Here is a 14,550-nt window from a genome sequence, read left to right as displayed (position 1 = left end):
TGGTAAGTGGCAAAGGCTCAAGTACTACACTGGAAGAATGAATTAATAAACAGCATGATAAATATAAATTAAAATAAAAGTACAAACAAATCTTAATACTACTATGTCAAATCGAGAAGTGAAGATTGGGTTCTATAGTATACAGGGAACCATTTGTGACAGAAGACTACTTTCATGTTTCTTTTGGAGAAGGGTCGCAAATTTTTTTTTTTTGTATATTATAATGCAGCTGAATCACAGAAATGTGGAGTAGGTGGGACTTTTATAGCTTGTGGTATGTGAAAAATTAGCTTTGAATCAGTGAGAAAATGCTGTAGAAGCATGATTTGAAACTGCACAGGTTTAACAAACATGGAAAGTCTAATGTGTAAGTGGCAACAGGCATGTATCAAGGCATCAAAGTATGCCAAGTGCAGTCCATCTAGACAAAACATCCAGTGAAAATGCCTTGAAAAAGATATTGAAATCTTTTTCCTCTCAGGTAAAAAAAAAAACATCCTGGGGAGGCACCATTGATACACAGAGTGAAGAAAAAAAAAATACAGACATGAATGTGATTTTGAGGGTTTTCATAGCCATCTCGTTGTCGACTGAAATGTCCACACATCAAGCCATAGTAGTAATAGTAAGCAATGGTTTGGTGCCATAGAAGACAAAATAACTAAGCGTGGTAGGACAATGAATCGTATATGAATAGGCTAGGTGTGGTCCACCTGGGCAAAAAACAATTCAGAGGAAATACCTTGGTTACATAATAGTCAATAAATTGGTCAGTCAAATGTGATCCACCTGGACAAAAACATCCAGTGAAAGCACCTTTGGATACATCAAATTATGCTAATTGTGGTGATCCATCTGGGCAAAAAAACTTCCAGTGAAAGTGCCTTGCATAAGATATAGAAATCAACAAATGTGGTCTACCTAGACAGAAACACATTGTTCAGTAACGAATATAATGACAAAAACTCTTCTTCCCAAGTGGGTAGATGATATATACAGTCTGATTTTGTGTGTTATACAAAATCTTCAAGAGAAAACCTTTGTCTACCACATCAGTGACTGGGAACTGAAAGTGGCAAAGACTCCCATAGTCCACTACAAGAGAAGGGGGGAGAATACTCATTGGGGTATCCAGAAGAACAATATACTAGAGAAAGTACTATGGGTGTTTATGATACTCAATTTTAAAAATCAGAAAGATTAGAAGAATTTCAGATCAGTAGGGATGGGCAGAAACCTCCATATGCTTTACTCATGAAGTCCATTAAGATAGTTCTTTACATATCAAACAATAATAAATATACACATACTACTAGATAAGCAGCCAGAAGTCTTGAAATAACAACTCATCTCAACAATGGGCACTACAGAAGTATACAGATTTAATGCTAATATTAAACATACCTAACCAGTCAACACCCACCACCAGGTGGAATCCTGAAATATGATGTACATGAACTAAATAAAAAATAATATGTCAACCTTCCCCAGTCAAAGATGAACAAAAGTATGTAGACTCAACACACAAGTGTATTGGGTGTTGTCCACACACCAACATGAATAATCTCCTCCAAAGGATGGTAGATTTGAGCATTTAAAGACATAGGTACTGAATGTGGTGCAACAATACATTATATAAACAGCAACCTTCCACAGGCAAGTCAGAATACACCAGTCATATGAGTTGATAAACCCAACCAATGAGTGTAACAGAGAATACATCACTGGATCAGAGGAATTTCATGGAACAAAGAGACAAGAACCACAAGAGGAGGCAGTACAAACCCCATAACATAACAGGGAATAAATTGGACAAAGTTGTCAATGTGGATCTGAATGGGAGTACAGGTGGGAAATAGAAGATAAGGAAATAGGATAAAAGGTTAAACAACATTATTAGGGGGCCAATATCTTGGAAAGGAAGGACCAATCCAGATAAAAGATAACACACGAAAAACAGTAAAGGATGCAAAAAGAATTAATGGCATGAGTATTGCAATGAAAACTCCATGCCAGGAGGAGGAGGAAATAGGTTCAAACAGAAAACCAGACAGGGTATGAAGGATAACATTCAGGTCCAAATCTGACAAAGCAAAAGGATATGGTAGACAGACCAGATAAAAGGAATAGAAAAGGAAAAAATAACTGGAGAGGAGAAGGCATTTCTGGAAGTGAGAGAGTGAAATTGGTTTGACACAGTAACCTTACAACTAGCAACAATTGATCCAAACAAACCCTGAACAAACACTCAGGTAAAGAATTGGTTCAGATGAGGAACAGGAGTACTGGATTGGCAAATGCCACAGCAAATGGACCAAATTTTGAAGGCATACCAATGCCTCTAGTACACTAATAAGGAGGAAGGTCAAAAGGTATAAGCAATGAAATATGCTATACTAGAGGTGAGTTCCTAAACTGAAACTGCCCACACCATGTCTTAAGTCAAAGTGGAGAAAACTGGACCCCACAAAGATGGAAATGAAATAAAAATCCTTAAAGGAATAAGAGATTAAGTGGCATTAAGAATGGACCTCTCCAGAAGTAAGCAGACATGAACGGCCAAGTGGGCACAGAAAGAGGGAAACAGGAGCAAGTTGTTCATGAAAACCAATCTGAAGATCCAACGAGTGAAAATGACTAACAAAAGAGTATATCACTTGACTAAACACATGGAGCCAAAAAAGGACCAAATGGCAGTTCTTGGAACTGGAAGACATGATCCACATGGATGAAACAAAGAAAATGATAAGACACTGTAGCAGTTGAAATATAAGAATAACCATCTGTCACAATGAGTTGTTCATCCAAAGTCCTGTAGAAAACTTCCCAGAAATGGGTGGTAGAACTCCATAGTGAAGTCAGGTGACTTCAAATAAAAGTAACTGGGACAGGTCTATGATGCTCTCCAATCTCCTACATCCCAAGAGACAACAAATAGAAGGAAGTAAAATCCAGGTTGAGTGGTCACCACCCAACTGACAGCCATTTTGTGAAGGAGATCAAGAACAGATTAGGCAATGCAGCTGGAAGAAGTACAATCCCAAGGAGGAAGAAATTTGAAAAGTGGATAAGGGAAGAGCATACCTAAAGGCAGAAACCTTTATATAAAATCCACAGAACCCATGAAATTCTCATGAAGTGTAGCCAAAAATACACACAAGCTACACATACTTAAAAAAAATACTCAGGAATAATAAACTAAGAAAACTTAGAAATTCATGGAGGATACAAAGTACATAAATATAATTAACCTTCAAAACAGTGAAATTCAACATAAAACATAAATCAATAAGCAACACCTAAAGTGCAAAACCACTAAAGGGTCTTAGCTTGTGTGAATTATTTACAAGTCCACTCAAAGGCACAATAAGACAAAAGGACACAAAGGTAAAACTTACTCTGAAGATGAGAATAAAAAGACACCCAGTTAGCAATAAAAATTTGTAACCCAAAACTCAAATTGAATTCCCAATTCGATGGGAGTGGTTGTAAAGAAAATCAGAGCTTACAAATACAATAATAAACAGTGAAAAGAAGTATAAATGAATAAGCAACCAACCCATCCAAAGTAACAATTACCCACACAGTAACTATCATGAAAAACATGCACACATACCAAAAATTAAAAACTGCTAACAATCAAACTCTAAGCACAAATATAAAGTAAGTAGATGGTTGAAGAATTATAAAAATCAGACTTGTCAAATACTAAGCAGAGAAGACATGAAAAACCGAAATTATGTGTAGAAACTAGATCAATCAACACAAGCTCATATAAAAACTTGATAAATGTAGGTATACCTACTGCGAGTGAGAAATACACACTAAAAAACTTACCACAGGTTTTCTGGAAAAGTGAACAAAACTTAACCCAGGGGATTAGATGGATGTGCTACTAAAATTTGTGTTTCCCTAACAAACACTGTTGACCCTGATACACTCTCTACCATTACATCACCTGCTATATTAAATCTCAAATTCACATTAGAATTCCAAAAGCAGAAATACTTCTAAAACAAACGAGTAGAAACAATGGAAATCAAACACAAAAAGTCAAAACTGATATAATTTTTTGTGAACAAGCATAATCAAAATGTTGCATTCACACGGAGAGTTAAAACACACATTTACATATCAGACAGGCCCAGCATGGCCAAGCGTGTTAAGGCGTGCAACTCATAACTGAGGGTTGTGGGTTTGCATCCCCGTCACGCCAAACATGCTCGCCCTTTCAGCCATGGAGGCGTTATAATGTGATGGTCAATCCTACTATTCATTGGTAAAAGAGCAGCCCAAGAGTTGGCAGTGGGTGGTGATGACTAGCTGCCTTCCCTCTAGTCTTACACTGCTAAATTAGGGACGGCTAGCACAGATAGCCCTCGAGTAGCTTTGTACGAAATTAAAAAAACAAACAAACAAACATATCAAACTGTCAATCAAAAAAGTTAAAATTACACTAGAATAGTAGATGGGGTTGTACTAGTATGGAAGGCACAGTACATTTGGTGGAGGGTAGTTTCAGTTCTGAATTGACATGAAACTGATGGGGTATAAAATACTGTTGCACTGTTAGCAAAAAGTTTTAGCTATGCTTCGGGAGCAGTCCAGGATTGATGTAGATTTGGGTGAGAGCGAGTTAAATAATTCTGAGAAAACAGCTTATTATTACATATAGAACTCATAAGTTTACAACCAAAAAGTAAAAAAAAACAGGTATCATGCATATTTAAAAATATACTGACACTCAAATACCACAATGTGAGGTGTCTAAAAATTACATTTTTTTTAATGAACAACATGTATCATAAGACAACATTATTAGGCTTATTGCATTTTTAAACACTTTGATCCCCAGGGTTTTCCCAAAAGGAATCTGTGTAATAGCATTTCAACCACACTGTGACAATTACCTAGATATTATGTTTAATTGCTGAAATTACTGGCAAATAAGCAAATGAAATTTACAAAATAAAGTACTTATTGCATAATCCACTCACTTTTGCTTGAAATGCAATTCCATGATGAAAAGCTTCTTCATTATGCAAAGGAATTCGACTATCAAAAGCATCATCATTCACCAAATTGTATTGCTTCTTAGATGGCATCTCTGAAGGCACTGTGCACAGAATCTTTTGTCAAAGGTTCAGATTAAGATGTCCTGCTCTTTTTTGGAAGTTTGCAACTTTAATACATTTCTTTGCAATACATTATTAATGAATATTTTGACTTTGTGTTTGGATGGAATAATTATATATAAATATTAATATATGTATATATTGCAAATTTACATAAAAATACAATGCAAAAATAGTATTTAAAATATGTCTACACACAATAAGCTTAATATTGTTATTATTACGGTGTTCAGTTTCAATAACTTTGGTCAAGGTTGTATAAAACTAATTTGAAAGTAAATGATTTATATTTTCTCTACTGAATTTTTGAAACAATGTCATATGAATGGTCTTTCCAACACTATACACTTTAATAAACATAGTGAACTTTTTGAGGATCTATGAATATTTTACTCTCTACTCATTCCTTGTTGAAATAACATTCCTGTAAAAAAAAAAAAGAGCAATAATTAAACAATTAAAATCAAGTATTATTTGGGGCATTGTACAATGTAAAAACAAACAAATACAACAGTTAAAAAAATAAAAGTTTTGTATGATGTACAATGTTTCTTATCCACTCTACAAATCACGATATAATATTAGCATACAACTCTTTCCCCTACTACAGGTACTTATCAAAGATTAATGGAAATCACCTGTAATATTCTGATTAAACAGTGTCAGCAAATAATACATTAAGTTTAACTATACGCAAATCAGTCTAAAGTCAAATAAAATACAAACAAATGAAGATGCATTATGTGCATGTAGTAGTAAGAAAATCATTGTGTATTTTACACAATTATCAACAGTAAATTAATCCCAATGTAATCTCTTCTAGATATTTCAGTAAACTTCATATCATGATTAAATATTTTAATTGCAAAAGAATTTGGTAATTATATTTATTTTAATACACATTAATACAGCTTTTTTAAATTAACAGCTTGAAAACTTTCTAATTATTTGATCTGGAAATTCAATTCTTTTTGTCATATGAGTCAGTTTTTGAAAACAATAACAGTATTACCATTAGTACCCATAAAAGTTTTGGTCATTAAAAGAACAAATGGATGCAGAAATTATTTGGTCCTATCTTTCCAACTGTTTTATAGTAAAATGAGAAAGGAATTTAAAATAAAATAAAATGTTTACTTTGCAGATATAAATATAAAACATGAACATCCAGATACATGCACCTACATCCACATGTAACATAATTAACATAGTTTAGTATTTGTTGTTGTGGTATATATATACTCAAATTCAATCATGCACCATAAATTGCAAAACAAAATTCAATTTTACAGTCTTACTTAATACCCTAGTTGTGAATAATGGAATTTCTATTATACCAAATTACTGTGAAGGATATGGTCAACATTCAAGCAATATATATAGAACTTTACAAAGGCTCTTACTGGATGTAAAACATCAGCTGACATCACAGGAATAGCAGACAATGATACTGCATAAGCACTACACTGTTGACAAGTCAGAAATTCACAGTCCACTAAATATACATGTGTTAAACATGCTGTCCATGGCACAAAGCTTACATTTGCAGCAACATGCCAGTGCATTAGCAAAAAGTTTCCAAATTTTTACAGCCCACAATCACAAATGTTTAACTTGATGCATCTGCTACATGGTTTATCACATAACATGAAAAAACTAAAAGATGTTATAATTTTCCTATACTAAAAATATATTTCCAATAGGTACTTCCTTCTACTTAGAAAATTTGTTCACTGCTGTCCCCTATATGCAAACTTTTTATTTATGCATGCCACAAGCCCTCTGCTCCCCATATTAGTATCAAGTGATTCTAATGTGCATCTCATGTAAATCATGCATCACCACTCCCACCAGCAGAAGCATACTATACTCATGTGACACACGTGACTCCCTCTATGTGCCTCTACTAAACTATTGCTTCAAAGTTGGGCAGAAACCATAAACACTAGAAGATTGTGAAGAGGAACGGTAGAAAGTTTGAGAAAAGGGAAGTATCTATCAGAAATACACTTTCAGTAAAGGAAAATCATATCTTATGATACATTACTCCTCTATTCTCACAAGATTAGCAAGGATCCAACATCAATCAAAAAGAGGAACTATTTTGAGGGAGAGCAGATGTACGTCCCAAAAGTATCCAAAGGTGAGTCAACTACATTCAAGACACAGGCTGTTAGGAACCGACACTTACGCAAAGATAAGATGATCATACCATCTTCACATGAAGCCCCAACTACCAGAGGGAAGCTAGACTCACTTCAACCCTAAAGGCATGACATGTTATTTGAGGAATATCTTGTTCCAAGAATCCAACATCCAGAATTAAAAGGAAGTCTAAGTAAATAAAATCTACTCCAACAGTTAAACTGACTACAACCATAACTAATAACGTTCTTAGATAAAGATACACAAGGGATACAAAAGGAATTGAACTAAAACTTTCTTTTACCCCGTTGTGACCTACAACACCAGGGGAGCAAAACTGAGGAAGGAAAACAGACAACCTTAATCATGTATAAGACATGTGCTGATTAATTCACTCTAAATCCATAGCCCAGCCACAGGGTACTAACATCCATGTGAGAATAGGATGACGGCCTCCAATCAAAGGGGTTACCAGCATTTCGACATCTCACTCTGTAGTAATTGTATAAGGCATATTGGAAGATAGCATGCTGTCTATACCAGCAAAATACCATCTCCCTCCTTTGTACTGAATAGTATTATATTTTTTGTGTGTGGAACATATTTTTTCCATGGTTGACTACCCCAGGAGCTTGAAACTGGTAAGTGATAAGGACTCTCATACTCCAGTTGGAGAAAGGGGTGGTGAAAATGTATAGTAGTGTCTGGAGGAATACAATCAATGATCATAAAACCACATCTGGAAAAGCAGAACACAATTTATTTAATCAAGGTATGGAGGGATGGGCAGCTATCCACATCTGCTCTGCCTATGAATTCCATGGATGGTATGGCCTGGATCAGGCAAACATCATGAGGTTATTCATCTTAAAGCAGTTTTGCAAAATACCAAATCTCAGTGTGTGTGTGTTTTTGTATAGCAAAACCACATCAGGCTATCTGCTGAGTCCACCAAAGGGACTAAAACACCTGACTTTAGCATTGTAAATCTATAGACTAACTGCTCTATCAGCAGGTGACTCTCAACAGTGACATATGCAAAGATATAGAATGGGAAGCATGAGTAAAGTGTCAAATTTGATGAAAAGTGACTTTGAACAAATTCCTGTCAGAAGGGAATAATAACACTATGTAAACACAAATTTTGTTCCTGGATAGTATGTTATTTCTTAATTGCTTATGTTGTAAAAGTACAGAAAAAGGTCATTATTACCTTCAAACTTTGCTTCTGTGACCTGGATAATGAAATTTAGAAAATAACCTATTTTCTATGTAAAAACGGGCAGATTTGCACATTTTCATTTACGTAAGGTCTGAATAAAACAATATATGAATTAAGATTTACAGGTATTAATACTACAGTTATATTAAAATGAACAAAAATGTTTAGAAGTGAGTAGTGTTTCACGATTTGTGACTGTAATGTAAATCACTTTCACGTATCAGCTCCCAAATATAGTCTCACATCTTGTTTTTGTTATATGCTCCCAGGTCACAAAAGCAAAGTTTGAAGAGAAAAATAAAGTCTTTTCCCTTTACTTCAGGCATAAGCAACTGGGAAATAACACTTTCTGTCCAGAAACAAGAAAAAGTAAAAATGTTGTTACATAGTGTAATGAATAAGCCAATTGGATCAAATGACAAACTCAACTGGTTAGGGAAGAAGAAGATAGATCTCTAAATGAAGAAGACTGCCATGGTATAAACAGTCAGAAACAGAAACTACAAAAGGAAACTGTTTGAGCAATATAGCAAGGAAGGGCATGTACCAAACAGAGAAGTCTATCCAGATTAAGATCTGGATAAAGATAAGAGACAGGGGGAAGGGAAATAGGTGAAAAGGAGTTACTCTTATGAGCTGCCATGGTTTCGTCTTTCCTTTAAAACATACTTCCTTCTCTTCTTGGCCAGTGATCATCGGTGGTCTAACTTGTTCGCCACTGATGTGACACCCATACTTTGCCACCATACCCATCTTTTCCTTTATCCAGATCATTCCTTCTTCCTGAAACCTAAAAAGAGGTTCAAATGGAGATAAAGTACTGGAGTGAATGACCACAGTAACATCCCAGTCTAGAAAAGTAGATCATCAGAGAGGATGATAAATTTGGAAAAAACAGATTAATATGGTAAGAACTTGTGAAGCAAAAACTCTTTGGTAACAGAAAAGACAAGTAATATGAGATAAGGCTGTTTGATAAAGAGAAATTGAGACCCAAGATTCCAAGTTGAAAACCATGTCAGAAACTTGAATGCAGCAGCTACAGTGGATTGAGCAGATAGAAATCACCCAGCATAGGACCATGTATGAAAGACCTTCCAATTCCATTTATATACTGCCATGGAAGAATAATTTATGGGCAAAGCCAAAATGGAAATCCATGAAATGGGAAAAAAACCAATCTCCTCACCAAGGACTGGACAACAGCCAGGTGTGAAGACAAAAGAACAAGAACTGCAAGATGTAGAACAGGTAAATGGGGTTAATTAGACAGGGCATGAAATAAGTAAATTAGTACAGGATGGTATAATTGGAGTTGGTGCAAATGAGGAAACCATGATTAAGCTGGTTAAAAAGGAGCTATGAGAAGGACCCAGCATGGAGTGGTATGAATTAGAAAAATGACTTGATGAAGCATGCAGATGGGAAGGTAAACATAAAGGAATTTATGGGATCAATCTTGACTGAAGGCAAAGATTATCAAAGCCTGAGGATGAAGCACCAAGGATAAAAAAAAGGGGTAATTTGTGATTCAGAGTGGTGACAAATACATTGATGTTAGGAAAACCCCATTAGAAAATGAGAGGATCAAGGGACCACTAAGTTGGATAAATCTCGTTGGGCAGGAAAGACAATTCACAACATAATTAAAAGCACCCAGAATATGACACGTGGTTAAATAAATGTGGTGTATGTAGGCTGCGTGGACCCATCAGAGGAGATTCAACATACAAAAACAGAGGTATCTCAACTGCATGCCACATTCATGATTGATATATGCCAACACCACTGAATTGTTGGAATGAATCATCACCAGACAAGGCCTAGTTTGAGGTAGAAAGTGATCCAAATCCTGATGTACGACTTGAAGCTTGAGCATGTTGGTATGTAAGGACTGCTAGTCGACAGAACAATAACCCAAAGATTCCTGGTTATCGATCCTTTCACCCCAGCCCTGAAGAGATGCATCCATAAAGAGATGTAAATCTGGAGGAGGAGGAGGAAGCAGGATGCACATTGATATATGAACCTTGTCCAATTATGAAAGCAAATCATCCATTATGGAAAGATGAAGTGCAATAGAAGCAGCCAAAGGTCTTGAACAAGGTTCTTTTGATCATGCAGAGTCCAGTGAATGGATTATATATGTGTTTGACTTATAGGGACCAGTGGTGTCCTGGAAGACCACATCCCCAAAAGTGATAGAACCTCATATGTAGAAAGTGAGGGAGCATACAGGGTATAGTGACCTAAAAATTCCATGAAACAAAGTCACAGACGAGGTTGGGTCTGAATAAGATATATGTTGAAAAAGACACTGAAATGGACAAGGAAGGACAATTTAATTTAGTAGCCCATCCAATCAATGACTTGAAGGAGCTGATGAGTGTAATTGACAGACTCCAGTTCAGAATGGCCCGAAGAAGCCAGTTACCCATATAACAATGGAAACACAGTAACAGGGCAATAAAATGACAAGCAAAAGTCCTGACCACCTGAGAAAACATAAGGTGCAGAAGCAAGCCATAAGGGTAGGGCACATAACTGGGGCATTACTTCATGAAGAACAAACTGGAGATATGGACGAAATGGTTCTGAGATGGGAATATGCAGATAAGCATTGGCAACATCCATAACCCCAGAGAAAATGCTAACCATAGGGTGAGATGGGATTCTATGGTGAAACAGAGAAAGTGAGCAAAGCAACTGAGGAAGGAAAAACTGACGAGAAGCCTCCAGTCCCCAGTTTTCTTAGGAACAACAAATAGTCAGGAATAAAAACCCATTGAATGATGGAGAACAAGTTCAATAGTTTGCTGAGTGAGGAGGTCTTGAATAGCCTCTGACAGATGCTGGAAAACGATGAAAGTAAGAAAATGGTTACAGGAGACAAAAAAGGTGCAGCAAGAAATGGTATCTTGAATCCTTCCAACAAAACTTGAAGATCCTAAGCATTGTTGATCAAAGGGCACATCTGATGGAGAAAGCCTGCAAATCAAGCTTCTACTGGACCACAGCCCACCAAGTAATTACCAGTACTGTTGGCAATGTGCATCATTGAAGCAAATAACAAGCTGTGGCACCTCAAGAAGGAGGAGGGGTGTATAGGATAGAAAGGACAGGAAACTGTAATGGGTGATACAGTTGACTCTGGCTGAGACAAACAAGCTACTAGATAAGAAGGAGCAGACTATAACTGGACTGATGCCATCCAAGGTTCCAAAGACTCTAAGTTTGTATCAGAGACAAAATGCCATAAAAAAACAAGGTCATACACAAGCTGTGAAGATAAAGTGTACATAAAGAGACCCTCAACAGGACAGCATCCCAACAACAGAAGGTCCCAACAACAGAGAAACCACATTTGTAAAGCTAGAGGCAAAGATGATAAATGAGGCAATGTAGAAGCAAGGAGGTTGATGATGTCTCTAGAAAAACCCTCAGGTTTCCTATGAAGAGCCTTAGATTGGAGATGAATAGTGGAAAGACTGCAAAAAATGTTGAGGGTAAGATGTAGGCAGAAAAATTGAGCATGGATAAAACTGATAGAAGATTTGGGCTCCCTCTCAAATAGGCAAAACAGAACCCAAAAGTTGCTGGTCAAAATAAGGACAGTCTGCATGGTTAAAAGTGAAGGGAGATTAATCTAAAGCACATAGGAGGCATGCTGACATTGTCATTTAACTGCCAAAGTTAAGATACCAAAAGTGGTGAAAAGGACTTTTAAATTCTTTCTTCAAGAGTCAACAAAAGGCAAATGTTTTAAAGGAAAAAGGAGACTTAAATGAGGCAGAATTAAAGAAAACTAGGTAGTTGATGAAGTAAAAGCACTCTGTGAAGAAACTGCATCTCAAACTGAAATCAGGTCAAAATAAACATGTTCAAGCACAAGTGCTGTCAAATGAAAATAAATTCCAATAGAAGAGAGCAGAAGACTTGAGGCATGTAAAAAGAAAAAGGTTGACAAATACAGGGCAGCAATGAAGAAGAATAACTATTCTTGTGAGAGGATGGAAGTACCATATCAAAATTCACAGATATATATTAAAGATTTAAATTGCTTTTAATTTATAAAACTGTAAATTTTAATCAGTGTTTGGAGTTAAAAAATACCACAGACCAAGTCACAGTTCTTAAAGTAATTTCCATACCATGGAAATTATTTTTATTGCAACAAAATAAGAAATTAAGTTATTTTTAAAATGAGAATCAGATTATTTCATTCAACACAGTGGTACCTCAGTTCTTGAACGACTCCTTTCTCGAACAATTCAGTTTTCGAACATATTGTTCGAGAAAAAAAAATGTCTCAGTTGTCGAACATAAACTTGGTTCCCAAACTAAACTGTTGTAGCCTGAACACCTGAAATGACCCGAACGACCCTTCAACCATTTTCGGCCCACGCCAAGCTTGCCCAAAACATTTTACCTGCACCTGTCGCTCAGTCCACACACCCACTAAAATCTGCTGTGAACGTTCTTGTTTTCCTTTTGTTGTTGTTGTTGTTTTTCAAAATATTCTGATTAAATAAGCCACCTTGGAATCAAAGAAGGATAATGAAAGCAGCAAACCAAAAAGAAAAGTTGTTAGAGCCACAATAGAGGTGAAAAAATATCCCATAGCAAAGTACGAGAGTGGTGTTTGCGTGTCTGACCTAACTACACAGTTTGGTATGGCGAAGTCTACAGTCTGCACCATTCTGAAAAATAAAGAGGTCATCAAAGGAACTGATGTTGCAAAAGGAGTGACAGTGCTTATGAAACAAAGATCACAAACAATGGAAGAGGTAGAAAAACTGTTGTTGATTTGGGTAAATGAAAAACAGTTAACTGGTGATACCATTTCTGAGACCATCATTTGTGAAAAAGCAAAGCAGTTACATGCTGACCTCCTGAAAAACACCCTGAAATGAGTGCTGATACAAGTGATGCCTTTAAGGCTAGTAGGGGGTGGTTTGAAAAATTTAGAAAGAGAAGTGGCATACATAATGTGGCAAGACATGGGGAGGGTGCCAGTTCTAACAAAGATGCTGCTGATAAATTTGTTAGGGAATTTGAAAACTATGTAGCAACTGAGGGTTTTATTCCCCAACAAGTTTTCAACTGTGATGAGACAGGCCTCTTTTGGAAGAAAATGCCAAAGAGGACCTATATCACCAAGGAGGAGAAGTCACTGCAAGAACACAAGCCAATGAAGAACAGGCTAACTCTATTGATATATAGAAATGCAAGTAGGGACTTGAAACTTAAGCCTTCACTTGTGTACCATTCTGAGAACCCGAGGGTTTTTAAGAAAAATAATGTCCTGAAAAGTAAACTAAATGTCATGTGGAGGGCTAATAGTAAAGCATGGGTAACTAGGCAATGTTTTATGGAGTGGGTCCATGAAGTGTTAGCCCCAAGTGTAAAGAATTATCTCATAGAAAAACAGTTGCCACTCAAGGCCCTTCTTGTAATGGACATTGCACCTGCTCACCCACCAGGCTTAGAGGATAGGTTGGTGGAGGAGTACAGTTTCATTATGGTGAAACTCTTGCCCCCCTAACACGACACCTCTCATTCAGCCCATGGACCAGCAGGTCATATCGAACTTTAAGAAACTCTACACCAAAGCACTGTTTCAAAGGTGCTTTGAAGTGACCTCTGACACAGAGTTAACCCTCAGAAAGTTCTGGAAAAATCACTTTAATATTTGCCATTACTTGAGGATCATAGATAAAGCCTGGAGGGAAGTGTCTTTGAGAACCATGAACTCAGCCTGGAAAAAATTGTGGCCAGACTCAGTAGCAGATAGACTTTGAAGGCTTTGAGGCTGAGCCTGTTGTCAGGATATTGTCTAACTAGGCAAGTGTATGGGCTTGAATGTGAGTGATAATGATGTGGAGTAGTTGGTGGAAGACCACAACACTGAGCTCACCATGGAAGAACTCCACAACCTTCAGAAGGAGCAGCAACAGAAGGCAACTGAGGAAGTGTCTTCAGATGAGGAGGAGGGAAGGGAGGATGTTCCTAGTTCACTAATCAATGAAATGTGTGGAAAAGGGAGAG

The 14,550-nt window shown here is 36.6% G+C and overlaps 1 protein-coding gene across 1 annotated transcript in view; it reads right to left on the bottom strand.

Moving 5' to 3' along the window:
* The window catches only part of LOC143252137 (carboxyl-terminal PDZ ligand of neuronal nitric oxide synthase protein-like), a 46,901-nt gene that overhangs the window by 28,887 nt on the left and 3,464 nt on the right, over positions 1-14,550 (bottom strand). Inside the window, exon 2 of the mRNA XM_076503818.1 lies at positions 4,998-5,559. Coding sequence (XP_076359933.1) covers positions 4,998-5,105 — 108 coding nt within the window. The 5' untranslated portion in view covers positions 5,106-5,559. The remainder of the gene's footprint in view (positions 1-4,997; positions 5,560-14,550) is intronic.

This window comes from Tachypleus tridentatus, chromosome 6, assembly GCF_004210375.1.
Source record: "Tachypleus tridentatus isolate NWPU-2018 chromosome 6, ASM421037v1, whole genome shotgun sequence".
NCBI classification, from domain to species: domain Eukaryota; kingdom Metazoa; phylum Arthropoda; class Merostomata; order Xiphosura; family Limulidae; genus Tachypleus; species Tachypleus tridentatus.
Note: the sequence above shows the minus strand (reverse complement) of the source record. Positions and strands in the feature narration are given on the sequence as shown.